At 39.3% G+C, this 14,268-nt stretch overlaps 2 protein-coding genes across 2 annotated transcripts; both read right to left on the bottom strand.

The window, feature by feature from the left end:
• Positions 1–119: 119 nt before the first annotated feature.
• Positions 120–10,651, bottom strand: heatr3 (HEAT repeat containing 3). Its single transcript, XM_068313136.1, has 15 exons — positions 10,388–10,651; positions 9,957–10,129; positions 8,058–8,145; positions 7,265–7,365; positions 6,711–6,820; positions 6,112–6,252; positions 5,683–5,957; positions 4,220–4,310; positions 3,869–4,023; positions 3,485–3,567; positions 3,169–3,305; positions 2,840–2,928; positions 2,114–2,257; positions 1,875–2,051; positions 120–1,248 (listed from the first exon to the last, which is right to left on the bottom strand). The coding sequence occupies exons 1-15, from the start codon at positions 10,526–10,528 to the stop codon at positions 1,138–1,140; spliced, it is 2,016 nt and encodes a 671-aa protein (XP_068169237.1). The 5' UTR covers positions 10,529–10,651; the 3' UTR covers positions 120–1,137.
• A 149-nt stretch (positions 10,652–10,800) lies between these two features.
• Positions 10,801–13,763, bottom strand: cnep1r1 (CTD nuclear envelope phosphatase 1 regulatory subunit 1). Its single transcript, XM_068318046.1, has 6 exons — positions 13,696–13,763; positions 13,045–13,116; positions 12,725–12,798; positions 11,638–11,747; positions 11,246–11,300; positions 10,801–11,150 (listed from the first exon to the last, which is right to left on the bottom strand). The coding sequence occupies exons 1-6, from the start codon at positions 13,718–13,720 to the stop codon at positions 11,109–11,111; spliced, it is 378 nt and encodes a 125-aa protein (XP_068174147.1). The 5' UTR covers positions 13,721–13,763; the 3' UTR covers positions 10,801–11,108.
• Between the last annotated feature and the right edge of the window lie 505 nt (positions 13,764–14,268).

Raw genomic sequence — 14,268 nt, 5'->3', positions numbered from 1 at the left:
TGAAATAGAGTACTGCTCAGTCATCGTTCTGCTGCCTTTTAAATGAATTGTGACTAACGCCATTTGGTGTCCATGTCCATATTACTACAAAAAATGCCATACAAAAGAAGACACTTAAGTTCTTGGAAAATCAGATTTTATTTCAAAAAAAGATATTCAGAATCTGATGACATATTCCACATTAATGTATCTGAGATTTTCTCAAAACCAATGATATGTAGTATTTACATTTCCCTGTAAAGTTGTAAGAATCAAGGAAAGCTAAGTCTCCGAATGTAAAAACCATGACATATTTAATTTTAAGGGAAAAGCCATATTTGGGCACAACTCAACATTTTAATATCCCATTTTCTGCATTATTGAAAGCTAATGCATTTGCTGTGTATGTTAGTCAAAACATGATGAGCTCAAGATCAGGTGCATGTGCATACACAGTTACAGAACAAGAATGCTGCCTGCTGAAGTGTGAAAAAATTGTAAATGTACCACTGTAGATATTATCATTGCAACTATGAGTGGTCTCAGGTAAAGAGTGCAATTAATGTGGAGAGATGAGGCTGCAAAGAGAGGCATGGCTGTAGAAAAATAAAATATTTATAAAAGCGACAATATTTGTCTTCCCTTGCACAACTTTGGCAGTAATTTTATGAAACCATTTCAGTTTAGTAGATTCTTTAAATAAAATTGCCATATACAGGTATCTCTTTTGATTGAGCCAATGTCTATCTCAAGAGCATAAAGGTTATGTCAGACAGCACAAAATCTATTGACTTTTATACAGCAGTGACACTGTAATCCTCTCTATGAAGAAATGCTTTGTTCTAACGGTCCTGCATCTCACTCTTTACACAAAGTTTTAGCCGAAGTTGTAGGAAGAAAAAATAAAAAACATACCTTTACTGCAATGTACAGTAACTAGAAACTAATTTTAGATTTTACCTCATCTTTCTTCACAAAAAATAAACTCTTAATCATGACTTATTTAAACATTCGAAACCAAGCAGAAAAAATGGTTCACTACAGACATAATAAATAATTGATGGTTTCCAACCCCATTCTTTATCATTCTATGCACCTGATAATAATCATACAGGTTTAGTATGCTTTACTGGTCACAATATAAAGCAAATACAGTCATTATTTCACTGCCTTTTCCAGGTAACCAATGAATCTTCTGAGGTTGACTTTGATGTTGTCTAGCACACACAGCTGCTGAGGATTGCACTTACTTCTTCCATCTTTACGAATCTAGTAGTAGAAGGAAAGAAATTATTACTGCCACCAAAGTGGTGAAGTGATTGCTCGGTTTGTGATGTTCATCTATTGGTAGGATTATACATGAAATACTCAAAATATTTTCCTGCTGGGAGAATTGGGAATGTGGCAAGCATGAACCAATATACATAGATAAGATCCAGATAAAGTCCCAGATCAGGGATGTTAATTTTCTCTTCAGTATTGTCATCTCATTTCCATTTCCACTGACTTATAAACTACTGGATGGGTTTGAATTGAACTGGGTAGAAACTGGGAGTGAACATTGTCCCAGGGAAGGAACCACTAAATTTTGGGGATTGATCCATTTTTTACACCTCAGCCATGGAGATTAGGAGATCACTTCCATTTGTCTGTTAGTTTGTCTCTTTTAGGTTTACTCAAAAGGTTGCAACTGGATTTCAATGGAGCATCATCCAGAGTTAGGGATCGGGGATGAACGTTGTTTTGAGAGGGACACTTTGGAGTATATGTGTAGTGATATGATGTTGGAATGTATTAAAAGCTTAGAAACTAATCTAAACGATTCAATTCACAAGAATAAAAAACTTTTAACAGCAAGTTAAAAAGTGTTCAGTTAGAAAAATGTTAATTCTTACTTTTGCTTTAAAGACAGGTTGAAATGCCTTCAGTGCAGGCAGTAGCCGAATGTTTTTAGCAGCTGTCTCAGCCTCGTCTCCATCGGCGAAAACATCAAACAGGGCATCAAGGGCTTCTCCATTTACAACTAAGTCGACATCCCTTGTGGCAACTTGAAGTAACGCGTTTCCAATCATCTGTGGGAGCCAGCATTCTTAGAGAAGAAATATTCTGACAGAATAAAGGAGGAAAATCGTACCTGAAGGGTTGCAGCAGTGCCCTTCTCTTTGGCTAATGTGCTGCCAGTGATTCCTAGGATGGCGACGGCGCTGACCCTCACGCTGACAACCTCACAGCGGGTGCCTGCTTCACTCAGGCTCATCAGTTGCTGGGCGGTGATGCACTAGCAAAGAAAAAAGAAAACCCACACAGATACCAAGTCATGCAAAACCCAACACGGTCAACAATGTTAGGGCTGACAGGGATGCAAAGTCTGTTTTTTGTATTGTCTCTGTTTATTTAGCACTGTTTTCCTTCATTTAACAAACACAGACAGGTCAAAGGGGCACTCCAGTATTTACTGTATGTAGTTCTCTTATTGATATAATGTCAGTAAAAACCTCTTCTGTCGCTCTGGAGAAGCTTTGCAACATCATTGGTCCTGATGTCATCGAGTTATCTCAGGTTGAATTTGATATTTTTCAGTGAAATCTTAATCACAAACAAAAAGTGAAGGGAGTTTCAAGAGTGTAGCGTTTGTAGGGTGTATGCACTATTTTTCAAAAGGATCCACACTTGGGACAAAAATCGGATACACAACGTTGACAATTCTTTTCTCTTTTTTCCGCAACACATTTACTTAATATGGCTCTTGCAGCTTTTGTAAATGCCTGGCTTAACCAAATATACCTGCCAGTTTAACCCATAGATTCACAGATTCAGTTTTGATATATACAGTAGTATATATATGTACAGATATATATACCTGTGGGATACTTCTGGAGGCCATCACTTGTAAAAGGGACCGCATGGCACTGATGACTGCCTCCAGGAACTCCTCATCTTTGGGTATTTCTGAAAGCATGAGAAATCTTTTTTTTTTCTTCGTATAAGTTGCTTTGCTATTGCAAATCCTGACTGATGTAACAGATGTTTCTAGGAATATGTTTAAATTTGCCTACAATTTGTTTCGAAATCTTGTAGAACCAAAGCCACCAGTGCTACAATCTTGCTTGTATCCTAATGTATTTTAGTAAAAATTAAATCCAATAGAGGAAACAAACTAGAGACTTTATTATGTCATAAATATGAGACCTTCTGCACCAAAAATCAGCACAGACAGGTGCTGCGCTGCACCCTGCAGAGCTGCTGCTCCCCCAAGAGACTCGACATCCATCGTGGAGAGGATGCTGTGGAGGCAAGTCAAAGCTCGGGACTGCACACGCTGCATCCTTGAGAGAGAGAGAGAGAGAGAGAGAGAGAGAAAGGCTTGCTTTTGTCATGTGCGAGTAAAATCTCTTTTAACAAACACATGAACCAGTCCCCCTCTGCCCAAGCAAGACACGCAGATACCTCAAACACATTTTTAATGACACAATCAAAAAAAAAGACTGATCAGTGGGAGGTTTACTTTTTTATCAGGCGTTCCCATGAAGAATGTTGAAGACACACATCCACGGCTTTTTTTCTGGGGAAGTCTGTCTTTTTTAATACCTTTAATCAAGAGAGAAAGAATGTGTGTTTAGATGGTTTTATAAAGGGTATAAAGTTAAAGAGAAATATCTATCTGCATGAATAAGCAATTTAATACATTCTGCTTCAGTTAGAAGGTGGGTGGGATTCATTGCTTAATTCTGACTTTGCAATAGAAAAGTTCAAAAAGCATAGCATTCCATAATGAAATTTACATTGTCAGCTAAAAGTTCTGACACAGTGACAGACTCTTCCATTACATAAAACCAGGCCCCAAGCTTGTAGCTGTGAAGCGTTCTTGATGAATCAGACAAATATTTGCCTTTTCAGGAATACTGTGGCTGATTAAGGCCCCGTGAATCTCAGCTGACAAACACAGTGGAGACATCAGATTAGACACTCCATCACAAATCCCATCCGGACCCAAGTCACTTTCATCGCTGCTCGACTCCTCCTCCCATTCATCATCAGAGGGGTCTTAATGGACACACATACATAAAAACTGATCAGTGAGTGATACTGATGAAAAACAATGAAAAGCTTTCAGGAACTTTTTTTTTTCCCCTTAAAAGCCTTTCACATACAAAAACGTAGCTGGAGGAGGTGTAACAAAAAATAATGTTGATGCTAAGTGCCTGGGGTTAGCACTGCTGTTTATGCCCACAACACTCACCGTCAGAGCAGCACATGTTGACGATGATCTCCAAGGATGTTTGCTGGGCTGTCAGCAAGGCCACTGCCTCCCTCAGCTCCTCCTTCTCCCCCTGGACAAAAATCACACAATTTGAGTTCAGATGCACAGATTCATTTTTACAGATGTACTGATCATTACCGCCTTTTGTTTTTGTTCTTTTTTGCACTGTATTAAAATCTGGTCCACAGTTGTTAATTATGCAAGGAGAAAAAATATTTAAGTATATCATATCTAGTCGGTTGGTTAACTAGAACTAACAAACATTATATTATACAACCAACAATATTACAGGGTATTCTGAAGCATCAGCGACAATCTGGAGGCTCTGGCTGTGAACGAGGACAGAAGGACATTTCTGTCTTTCTGAGGTCAGCTCAGAGGGCTGGAAGCCAGAGGCCGGTCCCCACTTTGGGTCTTGAAGGGTGTCCTTAATTTGTTCCCTTTACTCTAACAGTTTGTCAGCTCTGTCAGGCTGGCTTCACTCCAGGGTGACTCACACGCCACCTTTTCACCAAGCATTAACACATAACTGAATTGCTTTGTCGCCTTAAACACACACTGCTTTACACTTCTAATGAGGAAGAGTAGAATTTATTACTGTACTATTAATCTACAAAGAGTCCTCTCCACATTTAAAACAGAGACAGAATTACACATGTAGTGTTAAATAAGCGTCATTCGTCCTACACTTACGTCATGTGATTTTTATTATGTTAACATGTAAAATGATTAATAGTTTAAAACTTACTTATTTAATATCAAGACCCTCAATCTAGCTTTAAATTATATATAAGACTGAAATACGATAGCTTATAAATGTAAATTAAGAACAATCGCGCCTGTCAATACCTCCACAGAAAGCACAGCTTCATGCATACCCTGTCTTTACTAAAATTATAATTATCGATCATACATGCCCAAGAGTGCTGTTTGTACAGTAAACTTCAGATAAAGGTAGTCTTCAAGATGTGAAGTCGACTCACGAACCTACGGAGAACCACACACAGCCATATCCGACTCCTGTAGTTCCCCTTTCTGCCGCAACCAACGCCAACTACCGTAACATTAACACCCCATAAATTACGATTTCACATCATGTCAAAATAACTCAGCAAATATAAGACTAAGTGAACAGTTTACTCTGATGTCAGACTTGATGTGGCCTTTTCAGATTTTATTTTGACACAATAAAATAAAAAATAATCTGAACCAAAAAGCTTCTAAATACCTTAAAAATGCACCAACAGTGGAACCTGACGTTAATATTAGCCGGTAAACTGGCCCCTGAATGACTGGTTTCAGTGATGACTGAACCATATCACTGGTGGTGAAATAGCGGTCCTAATCTCCTTTCTGTTAGCATTTTACAGTGTTCAAAAGTCAGAGGCCCACAGTGTGCCTCATGCAGTGACATAAAGAGCATTATAAGAGATACCGCTTACAGGCAAGAGGTCAGAGAGGTCGTCATCAGCCCTCACAGCCTTTCCATTCTTCTTGTGTTTAGGGGCTTCCTCCTCTTCCATCTCCTCCACAGCCCCTTCCTCTGTTTCTGGTACATCTTGAGTGTTCTGATAACGAGCCTCTTCTGCTGCTCTTAGCTCAGGTATCAGTGTACCTGCATCCAAATCAAGGCAACGCGACAAGGTGGCAACCACAGCGTTCAGGGTCTGGGCCTGACGGGCAGCAGGAAGACTGGCCTTCATGTTCCAAAGAGTCCCTTAGTGACACATCCAGTGGGGAGGGACATTAAAACACTGGAAACATGTATTAGACTGTCTGTCCTTTAAATGACTAAGATACGTCAGTCAACGGAGGACTTAAAATGTCACTTTTAGCTTGTCGTAATGGCACATACAGATTGTTTACTGTACCTGCGGCCAGTGTTCTGAGGAGACTGTGTGCCATGTCTGGCTCGGATGACAGCAGCACATTCTCCAAGACTCCAAGCACAGCATTGTTCAAGCTGCACAGCAACTCTGGGTTATCTTCAGTCACAGTGTGCAAACAGTGAGCTGGTCAAACGCAAAGAGGCAGAGATTTCAAACTGCTTCCTCAAACTCTGAGGAACCAAATTGGAGTTAGAGGTCAGACATGATTATAGCCTGTCAGTAAAAACAATACATATTTGTGTGGGAGTCGTGTTCGGAAGAACATCACAGTCCAGCTCTAACACATATTACGGGACATTTCAAATAAAATAAATCTTATTGAATGTGTGGTCATAAATTGAGTATTTGTAATTTTTTTGAATTTTCAAATAATACCACAACAATCATTCTTTTTACCTGATGGACTGTAGTGATAATTGTATTAGATTTAAGAAACCGACTAAATAATTTGACATTAATGCCTTAATATTCACCTGGGGCTAGAAGCAGCCGCTCTATTTGTACACGCCATTTTAACGGTTTAATGGGGCATGTTTCAGAGAGAAGCACAAATCAAACAACCATTTATAGGTTAGATTTACCAGCAGATAGGGCCAATTCCACATTCTGAGGGTGTCTCTCCAGACATTGGATGACCACATCGAGAAGACCTGCTTTGTTGAAGGAAGACAGGGCCTGGCTGCTGCTTTCACTGGCAGAACAGTAGAGGAACAGAGTCAGATGTTCATAGAAGGACGACATGCACCAGTGTTTTTACATAAACAACAAGAACACTCATTTGAGCGTAAAGCCTGTGATTCTACGATGAAGTGCAACTTCCTGGAATGGCTACGAACATTTTCAGTGGGACGGAGGACGTAATGACGTCTTTACCAAAGCAGTAAAAATCTATTGATCTGATGACCAAGCCAATAGTGCTAGACAGATGATAGAAATGCAAATACATTTTACCATGGAAGAAAATTCAAGTCAAAATTCAAAACATAATAAAGGTTTAAAACAGAATGTTGGAGTGTGTAGCAGAATGATAATCAGGTCAATCCCAGCATCTTCTCTCCAGTTTCCGGTTTGTTCCTGCTGTCTAATAAAGGTGAAACAATAATCTAAAAAAAACCTTTAAATAAAATGAACTTACCATAGATTCCAAAGTAGGTTCACAGCCTCATTGGCAACATTCTCCACTGCATTTATCTGGTCTTTCTTTGGCTCTGTCCAGCTCCCAAAACCAGCACAGCACTGAATAGAAAATGACACTGTGCTGCTGACAAAACAAAACCTCAAGAGAAACACGTATAGCCTTTGTCATTGTAGATCCAAAGAAAAATGTTTGCATTATGTGATTCCTTTAAGGATTGTGCATCGAGAAACCTATCGAGGTCAAGGTAAACATTGTTATTCCTGAGGGGGAGCAGGAAATCCACAAGCTCCAACTCATGGTACATTTTAGCTCACTATAACTCACAAAACAAGGCCTGACGAGGATCAGCAAGTCCTGACAGGTTCCTCTCATTCTGAGTTGGTACTGTCAGGACACATCGGTCAAATCTGTATCTGTTCTTGTGTGGCAAATTTGAACTAAATCTGTTCACCTGTAATAGAGGGGGAAAGACACTGCCTTGAGGAAGTAGTGGAAAGCCTTGTGGTACCTGTCATTTCTTGTTTGACATTTAACATGTTAATTCATTGTCAGTGTAGACAAGAATGTGACTTTGGACACAACTAAAATGTGCCCCACCCCCCCACCCAGCCTACAGGGAGCATTACTGTAACTGATGTCACTTTGTTCAGCTGTGAAGGTAGACATTTTCAGAAACTGTCTTTGCTCTGGAATGAGACCAAACTGCTGAAGCTATTGTGGCCTGGCCTTAACAGCTGTGGATGATGAATTGAAGTGATGCGTTAGGTTGAAAGCAGTGGGGGAGTCTCACCTCTCTAAGCAGCGCTGTCAGGGGAGTCATGACATCGTGCTTCACCATGTCCTCGCACACCTCCTGACCTCCACATGCACTCAGATTCCTGTCAGACAGAAAAGGACTCAGACACACATGCAACATTTGGTTGGAAGGAAATCACTGTCAGAGGGTGTGTGTGTGTGTGTGAGAGAGAGAGAGAGAGAGAGAGAGAGAGAGAGAGACAGAGAGAGAGAGAGAGAGAGAGAGAGAGAGAGAGAGAGAGAGAGAAAGAGAGAGAGAGAGAGAGAGAGAGAGAGAGAGAAAGAGAGCATTTGGAGGTAAAACAAATGCAAAATACAAATTAACCAGAGTAACACAAGCAGCATATAAGCACAGAACAAAACGAAAGACAAAGCTGTAAATGATGTGGTGTACTCTTAAGCATTCGAGCCATTTGTCAAGGTCCTTTTCAGAAATGGTACAGTATTGTAGCATGGCGCCCCCTGCAGAGGTAACCACACTTCTGCACCAGTGACATCTAAATTCGGTAATGCTCTCTGCATCTTGTTCAGGATAAACTACGTCTGCCGAGGTCGGTCAGCGCTCGCCAGTGTTAGCTTACCTACAGTACGTTATTTGTTTGTTAGTCAATTATGCATAAACTGATTTATGGATTGGTATGAAATTGAGTTAAAAGGTTGAAGCACGTGACACACGTGAAACATAAATGCATGGCTGTTCAGGCGAATGATGCGCATTTACTACCCCTTGGAATAAAATAGTTACTATAATCACAATGCAACAAAACAGCCAGTTGGAGCAATCAGATGTTCAGTATCTTTGTAGAAGGATGCTTCAGCAGCTGGGGTCTGAGATCAGATCACCCAACATTTGATGAGTATACAGTATGATTGGTAAACGTGCATCATGTCGGATGTTTGAATGTAAACTATCCATCATTTGTTTGACTATGAACAGTCCTTAAAGTTGGATGTAGATTTGGTTAAATGTCACAGTAGAGTTGCACGTAACAATCTGCAGTGAAAAAGATCTGATCATGCTTTATATAATATACAGTATAATGTTCTGAAAGGAGGAACATAAAGACTCTGCAAGTGCCTGTTTGTATATAAAAGTGGTATCTAATACTGGTGAACATAATGGGATTCAAAAACATACCGCTCTTGTTTTGGGCAAATTTCAGAAAACATTCTCCCGACGCTAAATGTACAGTAGTTGAATATCTATGCTGGGGGCAGGGTTTGTGATCATTGTCAACATATTAGAAGTGATTACACGACCGACTTCATGAGTGGTATTAACTATGAAAACACAAATATTGCCACACTGCCCTCGTCCAGCTAAACCCACATGACCACTCCCTTGTTAAACTCACCCCTATAAATAGGCCGAATGAAACAGGTAATATGAATGGGATTGTGCCGTTACAATTACATCTGTTTTTGACTGTCCAGAGATGAACCCTGAGCTAAAATCTCAGCAACTCTTGGCTGCTCTGGACACTGGGCCATCATCCAATGTCACTGTGACGTGTGTTTTATCACACATCACAGTGACATACTGAGGTTGTGTCCATCCATGAGAAAGAGGATTACTGCTGTAATTTATGCTGATGGGAGACAGGCTTATTAATGACTGTAAAATGTTGCATTTTCAACAAAAAAAAAATTGTATTTAAATTTTTTACTACCTTCTTTTTGTTATGGATTAAATTAAAAATCTTTAAAAGCCAATAAGTAATAAAGGAAAACACCAGAACCTGTAAAATCAAGTTTTCATATGAACACAATTGTGATTTTTGTGACAGGTGACACTCGAATTATTTTGCAGGAGTTGCATTCGATTGCCCAACACGGGTCCCTTCATCCAGGTTTAGTGTGGGTGTCAGTGGCACCGCTGCAGTGGGGTCCTCACCTGAGGGCCCCCGTGGCCGTCTCCCTGACAGCCACGCTGCCGTCCAGCAGCATGGGCCCCAGCCGCCTAACAGCATCCTTCTGGAGGAAACCCGGGATGGTCTGACTCTGCTGCACCACCCGAGAAATACTGGCGCATGCAAACTCCCGCATGTCTGCACAGGGGCTCTGTAGCTGTAAACACGAAGTGTGAACCGATCAGGTTCACGTTAACTGTTGGGTATACAGGGTCGCTTACAAGCAAGAATACGATTTTAAAAAATGTAAGTATACTTATTCTATAATTATGTAATTAGACTGAAAAATACTTCACAACCTTGAATGAATCTCGATTCACTCAAAAAAAAAAGTTATTCCAAAACTGACATGTTTGAATTCGAATCTATTGGGTGATGTTAAGTTAATAACATTCAGTTTATTCTGGGTTCATACTTTCTCCAGTAACTCTGCAGCTGGACAACAATCTTCGACGTGGTGGTCTTCCTCAACGTCCGCCTCCTTCACGGCGTTCACCGGCAGGCCGACAGAGTTAAACTGCGGCCGTTTGAATTTGTTGGTTTTACTTTTACCCATTTCTACTGGTATTAAAGCGATAACTGCGCATGAAACGAGATTTCTTGTCGTACAGTCGGAAAATCGAAATCCTCAGATGTCCACTCCGGCTCTAGCCTGGGTGGAGGCCATGTGGAAGACTGTTCCCTGTCGTAAACTGGTCGTTGATGACGGAAAGCAGAAGGGCTGTCGCAAAGAACGACGTAAAACACAAGACTGATAGTTAATATCACACAGACCCCAGATGGAGGGTTTATAGGTTATTAATGAGATACAAACATGATTTACGTTCATCACTTATTTATTAACAAATAACTTTAAAAATAGAAACATTTTGATAAAACACATGCTTAGCAATAGAAACAAACATCTCTGAACTCATGCGAAATAAGTAAAACATATCAGATTACATGAGCTGATCAGCAGCTTCAATAGTGACTCCCGAACGCTGTTAAAAAGATCAGTGCATGTCCTCCTTTCATGTGTATTCCCATCATGATGACAACATTTGCCTCAGTACTGATCAGATTCAGACCCTGAGGTATCAGTGCCATCATTTAACAGTAGGTACATCATCTGATCACTCAACGGAGGTTCACAGTTATTGGATGTTTGGTCGTGGTTTGAGGATAAGTTTCCCCGTCTGTAAAAAAAACCAAAACAGAAATATGTCTTTTAACACAAATCTATACATATATATGGAGACCATGGGTTACAATATCAGATGTAAAAACTCACATCATCACAGGACATGTTGTATTCTGCTAAAACTGTTCGACAGCGGGCAGCAATACTGAAGGAGCAAAGTCAAAGACATCCACCCAAAGTAGAGAAGTACAGTCAACCAAATATTTACTGTATACACTACGTTTTTCTGACAATATCTGATACTGGAAGTGTGACAGCAAGGCAGATGCTGGAATTACACTGGTAAAAGCATGCTTATGTATTTGCGTGTGTGTGTGTGTGTTCGTGTGTGTATTATATATATTTATAGAGTATATAGTATATATAAATAAAAAACAACATATATATGTATTTAAAAACAAGCAAATACATCTACATCCATACAGGTATACACACACACATTATATAATGTATCGATATATATAAAAAACATATAAGGATACATGGATGGTGCCACAACTCGCTTGTGTATCCCAGCAAAGAAGAGAGCTATAAGAGTGATACAGCTGATGGTGAAAAAAGGATGATTCCAAAGAGATGAAAAGAAAGAGACCTACAAAACATCAGAAAGAGAGGAACACATTGTTCAGTCAGCAACAAAACTCACTTTTACAGCTGTTCATTATACTGAATTTATTCACAGTAAGGGATCAAAAGTACAAGATTTTGGAAAACAATTTTCTAAAATGTTTGTACTGTATACTGTAGCCACATATTCTGGAAAGGTGTTTTTAAGGAAATCGATGTGTGTATTTCAATACAATGATTTACATCCAACTGAATTACATCCAAGAAGTTGTTTTAGCAAAGCATTAAGATGCAGTACAGCAAAGTAGATTTATGACTTATCTTGTTATGTCATGACTTCATTACTTCATCATTTGGTTCTATTGTGTATGAAATGCTGTCCATTATCTTTTGAAATTTTAAATTATGTCTAAAATTATTCTTAACACCAGATTGGAGATTTATATTTACTTGTTTTAGGCGAATAAGGGGTAAAAATTGTGCACTAACCCTTCATTTGCACAGAAATTAATTATGCTCATAATGTATGCTTTTCTGTTTCATGTATGAAACTCAACCACTGGCTTGTGCAAGATGAGATGAAATAAGTTATCTACAAAACGGAAAAAAGGTCTGCCAAATTGTCTGCTATTTCTTGTTGACACAATGCAATCTCATTACTGAAATTTTGCATTGTTTTTGGGAAAGCCCAAGCAGATATCTTTAGGCATATATCTGGCATTTGATCACAAAGAACAAGCCACTGTTAGCATAAGTTCAATGACTTCTCTTCTCTTCTCTCTTATTTACGAGCATTGTTCACCTGATTTATTTTGTTTAATTTGGTAAACTATTTATAAATCATTCATAGAATAATGAAACGGGACGTGATGTTGACAGTTTTGTCATTATAAAACCTGCAATATGCAGATGCTCTGGGAGAATAATGTAAATTCTGTTTCTATGAAATTTTCCTCTATGCTGACAATGGCCCAACCAGATATGTTGTCCACTGATACTTACCTTTTGTGTGTCAGGGTCTATTAACCAGTTCCATGCCCCAGTCGCAGTGCAAACAGATACCACTATCAAAATCACTGAAACAAATAGTTCACAAGAAAAATTATATTTACCAAAACAATATTGTATGTATGGTCTGTCGTTGAACAATAGTGATAGTCTTCAAACTGTAATTCTGGTAGTCCTAATAGTTAAAGTTACAGTAGCGAATGACGAGTTCTGATTGATTATAATAAATCCTCATCATGTGAAGGGTTGGAATCAATGAACGACAAGTAACAAGACCATGTGAGTTTGGACGGTCAGCACTAATGGCTACTTACTTCTCCACCTGCCTGTTGCAGGTTGCAAACATGAGACATACTCTGTCAATCTTCTCTCGAATGCCTTCAGATCTGGAAAAAATATGGACACATTACAAACTGGCTGGGTTTTTTAGTTTTGACCCAATATCAAATGTGTCTTATTTTCAATTTTTCACTGAAATGCTGTTAATGTCATGTCGTTAATACAGGTTTTAAAATATTTCTAAAGTCAGCCTCAGCTCTAAAATCTTAGATTGTGACATTTACTACAAGCTTGTAAACTCGGATGAAAACAGAACTGCGGCTGTTAAATATCCAAATCGTTCGCTGTATTTGCAGTCACACATTGAATACATCACATTGAGAGCTAGTAACAAATCTAGCCGTCTTCATTAATTCTTTCCAGGACAATAGAAAATGAAATAATTTATAACCAAATGTTAGTAACTAAATGAGAGCGACACGGTTTGACGTTCATCGCTTAGCTAAGTTAAGTCATGCTGTGTATCACAGCATACGTCAACTAGCTAGCTAACGTAACCATGCATCTATGTCTGTAAAACGAACTTAAAAACTTTTTTCCACATTTTTTGAGAGCGCAGATAAGCAGCCGAATATAATAATCCGGCGATAATGAAATGTGACAATTTTGGCGAATATGTAGTTTACCCTCGGCCTGTTCTAGAGAACTCATTGCTGCTCGTCCCAGGGGTTGTCTGTGCGACTTCTTCCGCTCCACTGAATGACGTGGTGTGCCAACCAATCCGCGTTCCCAGTGTGGTTGAGACGGAGTCTAACGTGATTGGTTTAACATCACAGAGAGGGCGGGACACAGGATCAGAGTGTCACATTGTCACTCCTAGTCCCATAAAAACAAACCTACATTGGCGACGGTGTATTCAAGAATACAGTGATAGATACAGTACTTTACTTTCCGATTCTATGGGTAAACCCATATTGCAAACACACGATAAAAAAACAACATTTTTAAGCTTTTAAAACGCTGCTACAATCCATGACACATTATGTAACAAAATAGTAATTAATGGAGAGGGTGCAGTTTTCAATTGTGTGCAGTTTTTTTATGCAAGAGTCATGTTTTATTTTGTGTGGAACTATTCTTTTTTCCACCTGCAATATTTTTCAGTGGCATTTCACTCCCTCGTCTCTTAGGTCAGTGATGTTCTGCTTAGTCAAACTTGATTCAATACATCTCATAATAATCCCTAGTTTAGCACACGG

This window comes from Antennarius striatus, chromosome 1 (assembly GCF_040054535.1).
Source record: "Antennarius striatus isolate MH-2024 chromosome 1, ASM4005453v1, whole genome shotgun sequence".
NCBI classification, from domain to species: Eukaryota; Metazoa; Chordata; class Actinopteri; order Lophiiformes; family Antennariidae; genus Antennarius; species Antennarius striatus.
This window is presented reverse-complemented; position numbering and strand designations above follow the sequence as displayed.